This window comes from Piliocolobus tephrosceles, chromosome 5 (assembly GCF_002776525.5).
Source record: "Piliocolobus tephrosceles isolate RC106 chromosome 5, ASM277652v3, whole genome shotgun sequence".
Lineage (NCBI taxonomy): Eukaryota > Metazoa > Chordata > Mammalia > Primates > Cercopithecidae > Piliocolobus > Piliocolobus tephrosceles.
Genome location: NC_045438.1, coordinates 144175142 through 144193172, shown reverse-complemented (window position 1 = coordinate 144193172; position 18031 = coordinate 144175142). Strand labels below are relative to the sequence as shown.

The following is an 18031-nucleotide window of genomic DNA, read 5'->3' as shown; positions in this document are numbered from 1 at the left end:
GTCACTTCTACTCTGTGTAATTCCTTTTTTCATTCCTTCTTAAATGTAGATGACAAAGGTGCCTGCCTTGTCGGGTGAGGTTAAGTAAATCACTACTGTAAAGAGCTTGGCATAGTGCTGAGCCCTCAAACGCCTGGTAAATGTTAGCCAGCGTGACTGCTTCTTCTCATGCCATCTGCCCCGTTCCTCTCACCCTCCCTTGGATCTGAAGGTCCTCTCCCCTCATCTACCTTTTTCTGAATTTTAAACAGTTTCAAAGGCAGAGCTCAAATTCAACTTCCTCTGTGGACTGCTGCCATTGTACATTCATTCCTTCCCTCCCTCTCATGGTCACCAATCTCTAGATATTTGGTGTTTAGCATTAGCTTGTTTGTTGCCTTTTTAAGCTATCTTCTTTATTTCAAGTAGATTATAAGTTGCTTGAGGGCAAGAGCTCTATTGATTTTTATTTTATTTTTGTCATAAATAGTACGAGAGTCCCAGCTAATGAGTTCTTAATAAATATCTGTTATACTGAATTTGGCATTACTTATGTATACAAAATTATTTTTCCTTCTTTCAAGAATTTCACATGATATAAACAAAAAAAGGAGGGCTCTAAATCATCATTAGGAGACAATATCATTGCCTAGAAATCATTTACTTTACAAAGTACCAAAATAAGAATGTTGCTTAGTTAATTCAGGGTGTGGGTGGAAGATGTCAAATCAGTTCTGATCACAACTTGTCAGGCAATTCAACCAAAAGGGAAGAAAGAGAAGTTTCTGCCAGGAAGAACTGCCAAGGCAACACTCTGGCACGACATGGAGCTCACCCCATCAGGGAGCACAGACTGAAAATACAAGTAGGTTAGGACCTACTAAATGCTGTCATTGCTCCCACAGAGTAGGTATTTAAAAATGTTTGCTGAATTAACAAACAATGAATACATGATAAATGGAAATATTCATATTGCAAACTAAATACTTGGAACAATTCTCAATCTTTTCAATGAATATTAATGAGGATTACCCCTTTTCTCACCAAAACTTCCCTTTCAGTCTTTGTTAAAGATAGAAACCAAGACTGGATGATCATTGATGTGACCTACTACATTGGCTCTTATAGTTTGATGTATTATTGCCAAGATTTTAAGTGCAATATAAATTATGTCAGGTGTATACACAAGGAAAAAAATTAAAAATACATGTTCTAAAAAACGTTAGCTCTGTTTAGGACCATAAGGGTAACATTGAAGTTCTAGTGCTTTTTCACTTAATTGGTTATACACAACAAAGCCGCTAAGTTTTATCTCTTGGAACTTAATTGAAACCCAAAGGACAGTCTCTTTGTATCATATAAAAAATATAGAAGATTAATGAGGAAAGCATCTGATACTTACACTCCCTTTAGACTTTCTGGATCCTACAATAGGAGGTAGTGAAGAAGCTTTCTGACTGTGGAAACAAATTGAAATTTAGAAATCTGAATGTTGTTTACAAATAATGTACAATGCAAGATAATTAACATCCCCACCTGGAAGTCAACTGTTTACTGCTGTGTTTCACAAAAGGTAGGTAACATTTTGTTATACTTTCCCAATTTCGCAAAGATCATAAAATTTCCAAATTCCATCCCAAAAGATTTGTGATGTTTTCCTGTATACTATTTTAATCAATGCTTACAAATAAATTTTTAGTATCACCTGAAGTTTGTATAGCATTTTTATCCAGATCCCAAAGTGTTCTATTTACATTTCAAAAAATCATTTCCAAATGTGAATAATGATTTTTCCAGACTGAGTTAAAAACAAATTTCCTTTGTTTCTGTGATGTCTCCTATGTCTACCTCTGATAGAAGAGCAGAGGTAAAACACTGGCATTTGTATTCAGGTAGTTTTTAAACAAGTTGTCCTCAATAAAAAATTAAAAATTCTTTTAGGCTGTAAGAGTAGGTTGTTTTGTTGATAACTGTATTATTAGGAAAAGACCCATCCTGAAATCCAACTGAATCTCTCCAAAAATAGGACACATATATAAAAAAATTCTTATTAATTGTATGAGAAAGGCCAACGTGAGTTACAGTTTTCTTATTATCATCAAGTATGCACTGTTGTTCACAGCAGGGTAACCCAGGGTTGCCTAGCAAAGATGGCTAAAGGATTTGATTTCATGGATGGGTAAGATTGGTTAGCAATAAGTCCGTTGGTAAATAATTCAAAAGTGCTAGAAAATCATGTGCTCTTGCATAGTTCAAACACTACCCCTGAAATTCCATTTCATCTATTACTTATTTAGAAGCTCTTGGCCAGCCTCTCCATCAAGTTACACAAATTGTGAATTAATTGCAAACACACTGGTGATATTCTGCTCTATCTCTGCAGATGACAACCACAAAAAAAAAAATGGTTTGCAATGGCAAGGTGGCCAGAGAATCTCTGGGAGAAGCAACAGAGATGGATCCCTGGGCACCACGAGCAAGCCGAGAGGTCCTGCAGCAGGGGCCAGAGCTCTTCTTGGGTGACTCCGCAATGTATCTCCTCGGCTGAAATAAAGCATCTTTCACAAATATATGACGTTTCATGGAGAAAAACTGTTTACAGTATATTGCAATTAGAAGTATAATCCTTAAAATCTTACATGCATTAACTGTACACCCATCCTCTCTATTTGCATAAGTGAGATTACGTTGTTTTTTTTATTTTACAGTTATTAAAACAAGTATAAAATATTATGGGTTTTTTTAACACTCTTGGATGTTTGTATCTAAACCAACTGAAAAGTTATTTGGTCTAGCAACTATTAAGACACAAAAACTTCTAATAATGTTTGCTATAGAGAAGCTCATTGCCCTGTATCTTCTTCACAATAATAAATTTTTGTACTTACTATAAATTTCACGCATGCTAAAAAAAATGTAGTCTTTCATAACTTCCCAGAAATTATATTTTTGTGCAATAGCTCTCAGTCTCCCATCATGGCAATAAAAACAAAGATCAATGTATACCATATATGCTTTCCATTCTAAGTGAATAAATAAGATTATCAATTACATAAAATATAATGGTGGTCAGCAAAAGACCCAGTGCTATTTCAAGTGATAACTAAAGCATGAGGAGTGGTAAGGATTAAGACTTACCCAAAAGGCCTTCTTCTCATCGTTGACTTGTCAAAAATTAACTCACTGTAAGGCAGTTTCTTAAACTTATCTCTTCCAACAGCCACGTAAAACTGCCCATTCTCCAATTCTGCTCCACTCTCAATAAGTTTTCCTTCTAAAGTATAAAGCCTGTCGAAAATATGAACACCAACAATTAGAATTTTAACCAACATTTAAAGAACTGCTTAAGATTACAAAGTATGCTGGATGTCAAAAAAAATAAAATTACATAGTAAATAAAAACATTCTGTGCTTAATTTAGCTCATTTGTTACTATTCTCATTATTGCATCATAGATGGCCTCAAAGTCATTAGATTCCACTAAATGCTAATGTTATAATGCAGATACGATGACTATCTTGCTGTACAGGGTTTCATCCCACTGAGCCTGATGATCTGGCATAAGCATCCCTATTGCTGCCATATTAAAATTTTAGAGGAGAAAAATTTACTTGTACAGATCACAGTGCTTTAAATAAAGCTATGTTTCCATTGAACATTGATCCTTCTATTTATATTTTGTTAATACTTTTAAATTGTATTTTCTTAGCGTATTCATCAGACTGACAAGTTTCTGACCATATTCTGTGTAAGAACAGCCCTCAACCAAAGTATTACATACAAACACACAGAGAACCGGGTCAGGAACAATGGGGTGAGAGGGCAGGAGGTAAAAGAACCCATTGCCAGTGTTAATGATGCAGAACTGCACAGCATTCATGCTTCTTTCTTTTTTTGCCGTCCCTATTAAGCAAAAAAAGAGTGAACATTATATCTTCCCAGAATCGAGAAGTTTCACAATAACCTTCCTTTACTGTAAAACTGCTGCTATGAACTACATTTAATGTGTTACTTATTAAAAGAACAGTCATAATTTTACCAGATGATTTTAAATGTCCACAGAATTTTTTTTAAAGAACAGGAAAATAAGTATTAGAAAACTAAACCAGAAAGACACTGCATATTTTTCAAGGTTATAAGCAAGAGCTATTAATAAATGGAAGGATTTCAGTATCATCAAAAAGCTTTCTGTCTTCCTATATTACACAATAAGATTAAATGTCATTTAGGGGCAAAAAATAAATAAACAAAACGTTGACCTGTCAGCTTGTTTCCTGATTACATAAATGGCCATAATATACAGAACCATGAAATACAATGAAAATAGCCACCAACATTCCTGAAATGTATTTGCGTTTTTAGTTAGTATATGGATGGTAAAGTCTCTTTCTTTATAACATTGTACCTCTACTCCTAACAAGTCTAAATATCAACACTTAACCCAGAATTCCATGTTTTCTGCCTTAACTTAGGCTGGACGTGGTGGCCCATGCCTATAGATCCAGCTACGTGGAAGGCTGAGACAAGAAGACCACTTGAGTCCAGGAGTTTAAGACCAGCCTGGGCAACATAGTGAGATGTTATGCCAAAAAACACTTGACCAGGTTTTCAAAATACTGGCATTATTGACATTTTAGACCAGATAATTCTTTGTTGGAAAGGTGAGTAGGTTGCCCTGTACATTGTAAGATGTTTATTAGCAGCACCCTTGGCCTCTACCCACTAAATAGTAACAGAAGCCACCCCATCCCCAGTTGGGACTACCAAAAATGGTTTTGGGCACTGTCAAATGTGCCCAAGGGACAAAATCATACCTGCTTGAGAGCCAATGGCCTAGACCCAAGCATTCTTTTTCCACTTTCCTTCAAAATAGTTATATCTCAATCAGTAGTAATTTCACAGCTAGAAATTAAAAGCCAGCATAGCTGTAGACTCTAGAAACAGCCAAGATTTGACTTGTTTCCTCTGCAGGTAGGTAGAATGTAGTGAATAAATTCTTTTTGTTAATAGAGACAAGGTTTTGCTATGTTGCCCAGGCTGGTCTCAAACTCCTGGGCTCAAGTTATCCTCCCGCCATGGCCTCCCAAGATGCTAGGATTACAGGTGTAAGCCACCACACCTGGCCCAGCACTGAATAAATTCTAATTCATGATTTTAGCCTTCTTTTATATAACTGTTGTTGATCTACTTTCTTCTTTTGCTACAAACACAAGAAACATAAAAAGCAAGTTCAATAAATTTTTATGGGATGCTTTTTCTATACGAGTATACTAAAGCATAGGGAGGGGCCAATCATAAGATTAATGTTAAAGGAAAATGGTCATGTCCCAACAAAGCAGCAACCAAATCTCTCATATCTGCCATTATATTAAGAATTACATTTCACCTATCCTAAATATATATGCACCCAACACAGGAGCATCCAGATTCATAAAGCAAGTTCTTAGAAATCCACACAGAGACTTAGACTCCCATATAATAATAATGGGAAACTTCAACACTTCACTGACAGTATTAGATCATAAAGGCAGAAAATTAGCAAAGATATTCAGGACCTGAACTCAACTTTGGACCAAATGGATGTGATAAACCTCTACAGAACTCCCATCCCAAAACAGAATATACATTTTTCTTATTGCAACATGGCACATACCCTAAAATTAACCACAAAACAATCCTCAAAAAATGCAAAAAAATCAAAATCATGCCAAACACACCCTCAGATCGCAGCACAATAAAAATAGAAATCAAGACTTTAAAAATTGCTCAAAACCATGCAATTACACAGAAATTAAACAACTTGCTCCTGAATGACTTTGGGGCAATAAAATTAAGGCAGAAATCAAGAAGTTCTTTGAAACTAAGAACAAAAATACAAAATACCAGAATCTCCGAGACACAGCGAAGGCTGTGTTAAGAGGAAAACTTATAGCACTAAACGACCGCATCAAAAAGTTGGCTGGGCATGGTGGCTCATGCCTGTAATCCCAGCACTTGGGAGGCTGAGCCGGGCAGACTGCCTGAGCTCAGGAGTTTGAGACCAGCCTGGACAACAGAGTGAAACCCTGTCTCTAGAAAAAATACAAAAAAAAAAAATTAGCTGGGTATGATAGCACACTCCTGTAGTTCCAGCTGCTTGGCTAAGGTGGGAGGATCACTTGAGCCCAGGAGATTGAGGCTGCAGTGAACAGAGATCATGCCACTGCACTTTAGCCTGGGCAACAGAGTGAGACTCTGTCTCCAAAAAAATGTTAGATCGCAAATGAACAACCTAATAACACAACTAAAAGAACTAAAAAAGCAAGAACAAACCAACTCCAGAGCTAGAGGAAGACAAGAAATAACCAAAATCAGAGATGAATTGAAGGCGATCAAGACATGAAAAACTATTCAAAAGATTAATAGATCCAGGAGGTGGTATTTTAAAAATAAATAAATAAATAAGATACGTAGGCCACTGGCTGAATTAATAAAGGAGAAAAGAGAGAAGATCCAAATGAACACAATTAGGAACGACAAATGGGATGTTACCACTGACTCCTACAGAAATAAAAATAACCATCAGAAACTACTATGAACACCTCTATGCACATACTGGAAAACCTGAAAGGAACGGATATATTCCTGGACACATACACCTTCCCAAGACTGAACCAGGAAGAAATTTATTCCCTGAATAAACCAATAACGAACTCTAAAATTGAATCCATAATGAATCGCCTACCAATCAAAAAAAGCCTAGGATCAGACAGATTCACAGCCGAATTCTACCAGATATACAAAAAGTGGTACCATTTCTAGTGAAACTATTCCAAAAAATTTGAGGAGGAACTCCTCCCCAACTTGTTCTATGAGGCCAGCACCATCGTGATACCCAAACCTGGCAGAGACACAATAAAAAATAAAGCTTCAGGTCAAGTTTGTTGTCCTTGATGAACATCAATACAAAAGTCCTCAACAAAATACTTGCAAAACGAATCCAGCAGTACATCAAAAAGCTAATCCACCATGATCAAATAGGCTTTATCCCTGGAATCAAGGTTGGTTCGACATATGCAAATCAATAAATGTGATTCACCACATAAACAGAACTTAAGACAAAAACCATATGATTATCTCAATAGATGCAGAAAAGGCTTTCAATAAAATTCAACATCCCTTCAAGTTAAAAACTCTCAATAAACTAGATATCGAAGGAACATAAAATAGTAAGAGCCATCTATGAGAAACCCACAGCCAACATCACGCTGAATGGGCAAAAACTAGAAGCATTCCCCTTGAAAACCAGCAGAAGAAAGGGATGCCCTCTCTCACCACTCCTATTCAACATAGTATTGGAAGCCCTTTCCAGGGCAGTCAGACAAGACAAAAAAATAAAGGGCATCCAAATAGGAAGAGAGGAAGTCCAAACTATCCCTGTTTGCAGATGACATGATTCTATATCTAGAAAACCTCACAGTCTTGGCCCAAAAGCTCCTTCAGCTGAGAAATAATTTCAGAAATGTTTCAGGATACAAAAATCAATGTACAAAAATCAGTAGCATTCCTATACTCCAACAACATCCAAGCTAAGCGCCAAATCAGAAGCACATTCTCATTCATAATTGGCACAAAAAAATAAAATATCTAGGACTGCAGCTAACCAGGAAGGTAAAAGATCTCTACAATGAGAACTACAAAACACTGCCTAAAGAAATCAGAGATTACACAAACAAATGGGAAAACAGCCCATGCTCATGGATAGGAAGAATCAGTATCACGAAAATGGCCACTGCCCAAAGCAATTTACAGATTCAATATTACTCCTATCAAACTACCAATAACGTTCTTCACAGAACTAGAAAAAACTATTTTAAAATTTAAATGGAACCAAAAAAGAACCTAAATAGCCAACACAATCCTAAGCAAAAAGAACAAAGCTGGAGCCATCCTGTTACCCAACTTCAAACTATACTACATGGATTCAGTAACCAATGGTACTGGGACCAAAACAGACATGTAGACCAATGGAACCAAATAGAGACCCTAGAAATAAAATAGTACACCTACTTCCATCTGTTCTTCTACGAAACAAAAACAAGCAATGGGGAAAGGACTCCCTATTCAATCAATGGTCCTGGGATAACTGGCTAGCCAGATACAGATGATTGAAATTGAACTCCTTCCTTACACCATATACAAAAATCAACTCAAGATGGATTAAAGACTTAAATGTAAAACCCAAAACTATAAAAGCCCTGGAAGACAACCTAGGCAATACCATTCTGGGCAAAGGAACTGGTAAAGATTTCATGACAAAGACACCAAAAGCAATCAAAACAAAAGCAAAAAATTACCAATTGGGAAACTTAAGAGCTTCTGCACATCAAAAGAAACCATCAACAGAGTAAACAGATAAACTACAGAATGGGAGAACTTTTTGCAAACTATGCATCTGACAAAGGTCTAACATCCAGCATCTATAAGGAACTTAAAAATGAACTTACAAGAAAAAAAAAAAAACCCCATTAAAAAGTGGGCAAAGGACATGAACAGATACTTTTTAAAAGAAGACATACTTGCAACCAACAAGCATATGAAAAAGAGCTCAATATCACTTATCATTAGAGAAATGCAAACCAAAACCACAATGATACACCATCTCATGCCAGTCAAAATGGTTATTATTAAAAAGTCAAAAAATAACAGACGCTGGCAAAGTTGCAGAGAAAGGGGAATGCTTATACACTACTGGTGGAGTATAAATTAGTTCAATCATTATGGAAAGCAGTGTGGCAATTCCTCAAAGAGCTAAAAACAGAACTACCATTTAAACCAGCAATCCCATTATCAGGTATATACCCAAAAGAATATAAATCATTCTACCATAAAGACCCATGCACACATATGTTCACTGCAGCACTATTCACAATAGCAAAGAAAAGGAATCAAACTAAATGTCCATCAATGGTAGACTGAATAAAGAAAAAGTGGTACATATACACCATGGAATACTATGCAGCCATAAAAAAAGAGTGAGATCATGTCCTTTGCAGGAACATGGAAAGAGCTAGAGGCCATCATCCTTTACAAACTAACGCAGGAACAGAAAATCTAATACCACATGTCCTCACTTACAAGGGGGATATAAATGATGATGACACATGCACACAAAGAGAGGAACAACAGGCACTGGGGCCCACTTGAGGGTAGAGGGTGTGAGGAGAGAGAGGAACAGTAAAAATAACTATTGGGTACTAGGCTTAGTACCTGGGTGACAAAATAATCTGTACAACAAACCACGGTGACACAAGTTTACCTATGTAACAAACCTGCACATGTACCCGTGAACCTAAAATACAAGTTTTAAAAAAAAAGTTTCTCCAAGTATTCAAGTGTTTGAGCAACATAACTATATTTTCATTTCTATATTTTTACTTGAATATATTTTATTTCTGTGTAAATTTTTTCATATTAATATATGTATGAATAGGTATATCTGGCTATGAAATTACCTGTATATATCTTTGTGTCCTTTATATTACTTATTGGGTAGGTTTGCATTTATGTATATGTCAAATGTCAAAACTATATATGTAAAAAAAAATTATAATTATTGAGATCTGCCTTTACTTCTGACACCAAAATAAAATCCAACAAAATCAAAGGTTTAAACAAAATTTTAAAATACAAGGAGAAAACATAGAATATTCTTATAATCTTGGAGTAAGGAAGATCTAAGTAAGTCATAAAACGTAGTGATTATAAAGACTGAAAATTAGGCTGCGTTAAAATTTAAGATATTTGTATCAAAAAAAGAAATGTAAAGAAACTGCAAACTGGAAGCGTACTTAAAACTCACATCAGAAAAGGTCAATTTCCCCAATATGTCTAGAGCAGTGGTCCCCAACCATTTTGGCACCAGGATCTGGTTTTGTGGAAGATCATTTATCCACAGACGGAGTGGCGGACAGGATGGTTACGAGATGACATTGTTCCACTTCAAATCATCAGGAATTAGATTCTCATAAGGAACACACAACCTAGATCCCTCGCATGCACAGTCCACAATAGGCTTCATGCTCCTATAAGAATCTAATGCTGCTGCTGATCTGATGGGGTGGAGCTCAGGCAGTGATGTTCACCAGCCGCTCACCTCCTGCTGTGCAGTCAGGTTCCTAACAGGCCATGGAAGGGTACCAGTCCATGGCCTGGGGGTTGGGGACCCCTGGAGAGTGCCTATAAATCAATAAGATAAATGTGCAAAGGCCATGACAGACATTTCACATACAATGGATATAAATATGTGGTATTTACTTACAGAGTACCTTGGTCATTAAGAACACAGGCTCTGGAGCCAGAATGCCTACTAGGCTTGAATCCCAGCCCTGCTACTCAGTGTCTCCATAACCCTGGGCAAATAATTTTCCCGCTCTATGTCTCACATTTCATGTCTATTAAAAGAGAATAGAAACACTACCTACTTCATAGGGTCACTGAGTTAATTAAGCCAAAAATGTAAAGCACTGAGAATAATACCTGAGACATAAGAAATAGTCAATAGATGATGTTGTATATTAAATACAAATCCAAAAACAATGAAATACTATTTTCACTCAACATGAGTGAAAAGACTAAATGTTAGTTTCACTAGACAGGTAACAGTATGACAAACAGGCCTGCTCATAGACTTCCAGTGAAAATATAAATTAGGATAAACTTTTTGGAAGGCAATTGGCAATATCCATCAAAATGTTAAAGGTATTTGAAACTTAATACAATAATTCAACTTCTAAACTTTGCTTATACAAAAAGACATATACATGTAATAGCAAAAGATTAGAAATGACCTAAATATCCATCAATCCCAAAGGAAAATAAATCGTTCTACCAAAAAGAAGCATACACTGCTATGTTCACTGCCATGCTATTCACAATAGCAAAGATGTGGAAGGCAATCTAGGTGACCATCGGTGGTGGGCTGGACAAAGAAAACATGGTGTATATACACCATGGAATACTACGCAGCCATAAAAAATACTGAAATCCTGTCCTTTGCAGCAACATGGATGCAGCTGGAGGCCATAATCCTAATCAAATTAATGCAGGAACAGAAAACCAAATACTACATATTCTCAATAGTAAGTGGGAGCTTAAATATTGGGTACAGATGGACATAAAGATAGGAACAATAGACACTGTTGACTACTAGAGAGGGAAGGGAAATAGAGTGAAAAACTACTTGTTGGGTACTATGCTCACTTCCTGGGTGACGAGATCTGTACCCGAAATCTCAGCATCATGCAAAATACCCATGTAACAAACCCGCACATGTATTCCCTGAATCTAAAATAAAAAATGAAATTATAAAAAGGAGGTAACTGATCTAATAAATTAGATTGGGAACATTCATTCTATTTTATAGAATGAGATGCTGCCCAACTAAAATTTTTACTAAAAAAATTTGGATTTGGAATACTTTGTGTTAAAATAGAATACTTTGGGCCAGGCGCAGTGGCTCACACCTGTAATCCTAGCACTTTGGGAGGCCAAGGCGGGTGGATCACTTGAGGTAAGGAGTTCGAAACCAGCCTGGCCAACATGGTGAAACCCAATCTCTACAAAAAAAAAAAAAATTTTTTTTTAATTAGATGGGCATGGTGGCAGGTGTCTCTCATCCCAGCTATTTGAGAGACTGAGGCAGGAGAATCACTCGAAACCATGAGGTGGAGGTTGCAGTGAGCCGAGATCCCACCATTGCACTCCAGCCTGAGCAAAAAGAATGAAACTCCATCTCAAAAAAAATAAAATAAAAATAAATAAAATGCTTCGTAGTCATTAAAAATAATAAAATAGAGGTATCTGTGCTGATAAGAATAATCTCTAAGATTTATTATAGGAAAAAATCAAGGGGGTGTGTGTATACATGTATTTATTTATTTATTTATTTATATTTATATGTATGTATTTCCATTTACGTTTTTAAAAAGTGGTCCAGGTACAGTGGCTCATACCTGTAATCCCAGCACTTTGGAAGGCCAAGGTGGGTGGATTGCTTGACCCCAGGAGTTCAAGACCAACCTGGGCAACACGACAAAATCTAATCTCTACAAAAAAGAAAAAAAGCTAGGTGTAGTGGTTAAGGTGAAAGGATCACTTGGGTCTGGGCAAATGAGGCTGCAGTGAGCTGAAATCACACCACTGCACTCCAGCCTAGGTGACACAGTGAGACCCTGTCTCAAAAAAATAAATAAAATTAAAAATTAAAAATGTATATGCTTACATATGCATAGAGTATTTCCGGGATGATGCTGAAAAGTACTAGGGAGAGGGATTGGGCATGCCTAAAGTAGGAGAAATACTCTTTACTTATACCGCATTTGAATTTTTTGCCACATGCAAAGTATTCCTTTCAATTAAAACACCTAATTATATTTAAAATCTCAATTGCTGTGAGACTATAGATATTAATACATGTAAATATACAAACAATCTGTATACACATTTACCTGAAAGACATAATATGCAATCATTTGAGAACTATTTTATCATATGTGTATGAAAACACAAAAACTTGGAAGAGTGCACTGTACTAAAGCAGTATGTACCCATTCTTTTAATATATTGTGCACATGTATATGTTATTTGTAACCCTCCCACCTGAGGGAAAATAAATGTCAGCCTCCATCGAGGGATAATTTCATAGGCTTCATAATTTAAGTCTATGATTTTAATCTTCACTTAAATTTCAGAACCTGATAAAAATGCTTTTGGTTTCTTACATTTAGACAACCCCACTAAATTATTCTATGCCTCCTCTTTAAATGCACTAATACTTCCTGATATCTGATTTTTACCCTAGGCAAATAGTCTAAACTATCAAGTAATCATAAATGCCTTTTAAAAAAAGGACAATTAAGAGTTAAGAGGCTGGCTCTTTCAAAAAATCCTTCTCAACTGAAGTTATGCTTGCCTAGTCACTGTAAATCAAAGAATAAAAACTGTCAATATTTGTGGATGTGCTACTATGTGTCAATGACTGTTTTAAGCTCTGTGTCATGTGGATTACCTCATTTTAAACAACGCTATGAGGTATATCTCCATTCTACAGATAAAGAAACTGAGGCATACGGCGCCTACCTGGGGAACCAAAATTCAAATCTACAGACCAGTGACTCCAGAGCCTCCTGAGAATATCTTCGACAATTCGAAAACTCCTCCACTTACAAGACGGTTTTGACATACCTGTGAACAGCCCCGCTCCTCAGAGTGATTTTTTCTGTGACCATTTGTAGTACATGATCCCACTGATTCAAAGCTTTTCTGGGGATAAGGAGGCGAGAAGCTGGGTTTATGAGGTCTCCATTTGCAATCAAGCTGGAAAACAGGAGGCAAACCTTCTGAAACAGTTATGCCTTGAAAACTACAACACAAATTCCAAACCAAAAGGAAACCACCAAGCCAATTTTAACTTGAAGTATAAAGGGTTTCAACTTACAAGATAGTGCAGGGCTCCTGAAGTGGTTTTCTAAAGCGAGCTGACACATTGATCCTGCTATGGACTACTGGTTTTACCTTTAAAAGCGAAGAAAAAAAACATAAATCACTAAGCTTGTATTAGCTTTTTTTTTTTCTATGAGGAAAATCTACAGGTTTCTAGGGAACTGCCTGAGACTTGCTGTGCCTTTGTTAAAACCTTGCTTTTCTCGGCATTTATATAAACTCTGAGCTCACCCTTCAGCAATATTATAAGCCCTTAACAAAGCTCTCAAGAAAGAAAAATTTCCCTTAAGCCCTAGGCACACTGCTCATGATCTGTGCAAAAAAAAAAAAAAAAAAAAAAAAAAAACGAAATCATGGAGTATTACAAAAATATTAAGACAATTTTTAAACAATGCATTCTGAAAAACAACAATAAAATAATCCTATAAAATCCTGAGCTCTGAAGTGCTGTGCCTGCAGCCCAACATACTGTGTTCCATCATCTTTCCTTTCCCATTCCCACGCACCTGCTTTCTGGTCCTTGGCCCCCACCAAGTGTCTGACCCCACCCTTTTCTCTTAAGACTGACACAAGCAATTTTTCCCAGGTTTCACTTTCTCCCCTATAACCCATTGAATCAGGTACACTCACGCCAGCATTCTCGATTCCTGCAGCCCTTGCAACTGGGTGGATCTGATCACCTTCGCTTCTCTTTTTGCTTCCTGGGTCCCAGCTGCTGTTAGAACCACGGGGCCGCACGAGCAGCCCTCACCTGAGAACAGCTTTCGGCATCAAGCCATCAGCTGGACCTCGGTACAGCTTGCTCAGCCAGCCCTCCACTCCTCCCACGGTTCTTTTTCCATTTCCCACAGTGGACAGTCCAAATCCTCACCTCTCATCTCACCTCACCCCTAACCTAACCCCTAAAATCCCACTCCAGGCACACACACTCTCAGCAGGTCATTTCATTCCAAATGTCAAGAAATAGAAGCCAGTAGGAACGAAGCCCCTCAACCTTCCTTCCCTCCACAACTCACCTTATCTATATCCTCACCATTTTTCTCCTTTCTGCCTGTCTCAGAAGAAGGAACCGTATGCCTTTATGAAGCTAACTCCACATCTTGATGTTGTCCCTGGCTGTCTCTGCTTGTTCTATTCATTTAAGACCCTCCATCTCCACCTGGTGTCTTTAACTTCCCCCTTGACCTTATGGCCCCTCTCAAGTACAGCTGCCATCTCTCTCTTCATTATTCCTATTCTGACTTCCTCCCACCCTATCCTCTCTTCGGGCTTCTGCCATCTGGTGTCCACCTTTAACCCTGGAAGATAAAACCCGACTTTCAAGCATGGCCTGCAAGAACTCCCAGGACCAAGAGCCGCTTACTTGATGCCCTCATCTCCTACCAACATTCCTTCCACGCAGACTCCTCGTCACGCACTGTAGTCGAACCAGCCTGCTCCCCTCCATTCCCAAAACATCCCTGCATCCACGCCTTCCCTTTGCCCCTCTGGCTAAAATGCCCTCCTCATTTCTCCACCTGCTGGAATTCCATCTGCTCTTCAAGGCCCAGTTCAGATATCACCAATCATTCCCTGCTCATTCTTGCACTTTCTGTCTCAAACTGCTACAGCTACTATAGTATTGATTCTTGCACTTTGAGTTTTAGGTGATTTTACCCCATGATTTAAAAGGAAAACTTACAAACAACACTAATTTATAAAAATAGGTAACAGTTGTGCTATATCTCATGGCAAGCACTGTACTAAGTAATTTATATGCATTATATATCTTTTAATCATGAAAACAATGTCCTGAAGTAGTATTGCTATAGTCCCAATTTACTAAAGAAACTGGAGCTTGATTAATTAGCCTAAAAATCACACATAATAAGTCGTAGAGTTTTAGTGAACCTGTATCTATGAACCCCTAGCTATTTGCTATGCACTTTGCTAGTTATCTTAAAATTCAAATAGTAGCCCTAGATCATTTATGGGACTCCATTCTTGGTAGAATTATGCCATCTCAGAGAGAAACAAGAATGAATAATTTTTCTGTGACTCTCCAGTGCCTAAAACAGTGCTTGGCAATGCCTATGAGTTGCACAATAAATGTTTGTTAAAATTTAATACTCTAGAGTACAATTTTTAAAATTTAATCACAGTAACATTTTTCATTTTAAGCACACAGGTTCCTAGCCCTTCACTAACACCTAGCATCACACTAAGTGATGCTGACTTTTTAAAAAATGTTTAACAGGGCTAGGTGTGGTGGCTCACACCTGTAATCCCAACACTTTGGAAGGCTGAGGTGGGTGGATCACCTGAGGTCAGGAGTTTGAGAAAGCCTGGCCAACATGGTGAAACCCCGTCTCTACTGAAAACACAAAAATTAGTTGAGTGTGGTGGTGTGTGTCTGTAGTCCCAGCTACTCGGGAGGCTGAAGCATGAGAATTGCTTGAAACCAGGAGGCGGAGGTTGCAGTGATCTGAGATTGCACCGTTGCACTCCAGCCTGAGCAACGAAGTCAGACTCTGTCTCAAAAGAAAAAATAAAATGAAATGTTTAGCAGGTAATGCATGCACCTGAATAAAATTCAAGTGTTAAAGGGGGTGTAGAGTAAAAAAGAAGTGTCCTTCCCACTCCTGTTTCCTAATCACCAAGCTGCAGAGTTAGAAATATTCCTTCAAAGATAGTCTATACATATACATGCATATTATCTCATGTAGATAGCATATACATATAATTTTTAAACGCAGTGATGTCCTGTTTTACCCATTCTTCAGCACCTTGCTTTTTTAATTTAATAATTTATCATGGAGATTGTTTTAAATTGGTACTTATGAGTGAGGGTTATATCATTTTTTTCCCCCTTTTAGAGACAGGGTTTTGCTCTGTCACCCAGGCTAGAGTGCAGTGGTGCGATCACAGCTCACCTCAAACTCCTGGACTCAAGCATTCCTCCTTAGTGCCTTACCTAGCAATGCACTAAGCACATACAGAGGATGCTCTGTTGTTATCTCTTCAACGCGTGACTCTCTAACCATACCCATTCTTGATGGTTTAAAATCTTGTTGGATTATTGAAATAAAGGTGACAGTTAATACGTTATATAAATAGATAACTTTAAAAATCTTGTTGCATTGTCTAAAACATGCTACTTTGCTTTAGAGCACAGACAGTTATAAACAATATATTGAAATTCATAAAAATACATGATTGTTGAAATAATTCTGTAATTTGATTCAGAGTATGTAAATTATTACTTGAATTCAATCAAACCATCTGTTTTAAATAATAATGTTTTCCTCATTCAGCACGGCAAAAATGTTCCCCAAATGTTCATGATTAACCAGCTGAATTGAAAACTAATCTTAAAGTTGTATTTCCTGGAGTTACTATAATTAAAATAACTACATTAGTGTTTTCAGATACACTGAAAATCTGAAAAACTACTCAAAGTAGTATACCTGAATTGTAAAAGAAACAAAAAGTAAGACAATTATATAAAGTGATTCATACTTTTAAAAACAACACGTTTTTATATAAAATGCATTTTTAGCAGGGATTTTAAGTAATAAACCACACACAAAAAAATTTAAACCAAATCAACTGGGTATAAGAGGAACTTCTCCAGAGCCCTAATCATGGATAAAGGGTTGGTCAATTGGTGGTACTCTAGGGACATGATGGCTTTAGATGATGAGGAACATAATGATAAATTAGAATTTTTAAATCAATTTTCTTATTAGCCCATACACTTCCCCTTGCACTTTAAAAATAAATGCTACTTCAGGCCAGGCGTGGTGGCTTACACCTTTAGTCCCAGCACTTTGAGAGGCCAAGGCGGGTGGATCACCTGAGGTCAGGAGTTCGAGACCAGCCGTGGCCAACACAGTGAAACCCCATCTCTACTAAACACAAAAAAATTAGCTGGGCGTGGTGGTGCGCACCTGTAATTCCAGCTACTTAGAAGCTGAGAGATGAGAATCGCTTGAACCCAGAAGGCAGTGGTTGCAGTGAGCCAAGATTGCGCCACTGCACTTCAGCCTGAGTAACAAGAGCAAAACTCTATCTCAAAATAAAAGACAGTAAAGAAAAGAAATGTTAACTTGAAATATGAGGGTAATATTAAGTATCAACACTCCTAGTTTGAGGAGATGGACACCTAGAGATGGAGCATGAGGTATTCCCACTCAGACCCCCGTGTACCCAAGGATGGAGTGAGCAGGCTGACCAGCGTGTAATCTGTGACTATGAAACCAATCAAATGATAAGTTATCACTGCAAAATTCAATATTTCACTTTGTACTTTGACTTTGTCATTTGGTGAAGGAATCAACACCAAGTAAAAGCAGGACACACCTCTTGCCTTGATTCTGCACTGGGCTCAACATTGTCTTGAAAAACCTTATTTATATATGAGCAGTAGGTTAGCCGAGTGAATTAGAGAGAGGAGTCATTCTGTAGCAGGCTGAAGAGGCTGACAAAACCCCATTTCTAACCCCTGAGTGGAGGATGGATGGATGGATGGATAGATAGATAGATAGATAGATAGATAGATAGATAGATAGATAGATAGATAGATAGATAG

At 37.4% G+C, this 18031-nt stretch overlaps 1 protein-coding gene across 1 annotated transcript in view; it reads right to left on the bottom strand.

Moving 5' to 3' along the window:
- The window catches only part of DCDC2 (doublecortin domain containing 2), a 191667-nt gene that overhangs the window by 120534 nt on the left and 53102 nt on the right, over window positions 1-18031 (bottom strand). The window contains exons 3-6 of the mRNA XM_023209659.2: window positions 13457-13533; window positions 13204-13335; window positions 3118-3267; window positions 1382-1436 (exon numbers count right to left, since the gene is read on the bottom strand). Coding sequence (XP_023065427.1) covers window positions 1382-1436; window positions 3118-3267; window positions 13204-13335; window positions 13457-13533 — 414 coding nt within the window. The remainder of the gene's footprint in view (window positions 1-1381; window positions 1437-3117; window positions 3268-13203; window positions 13336-13456; window positions 13534-18031) is intronic.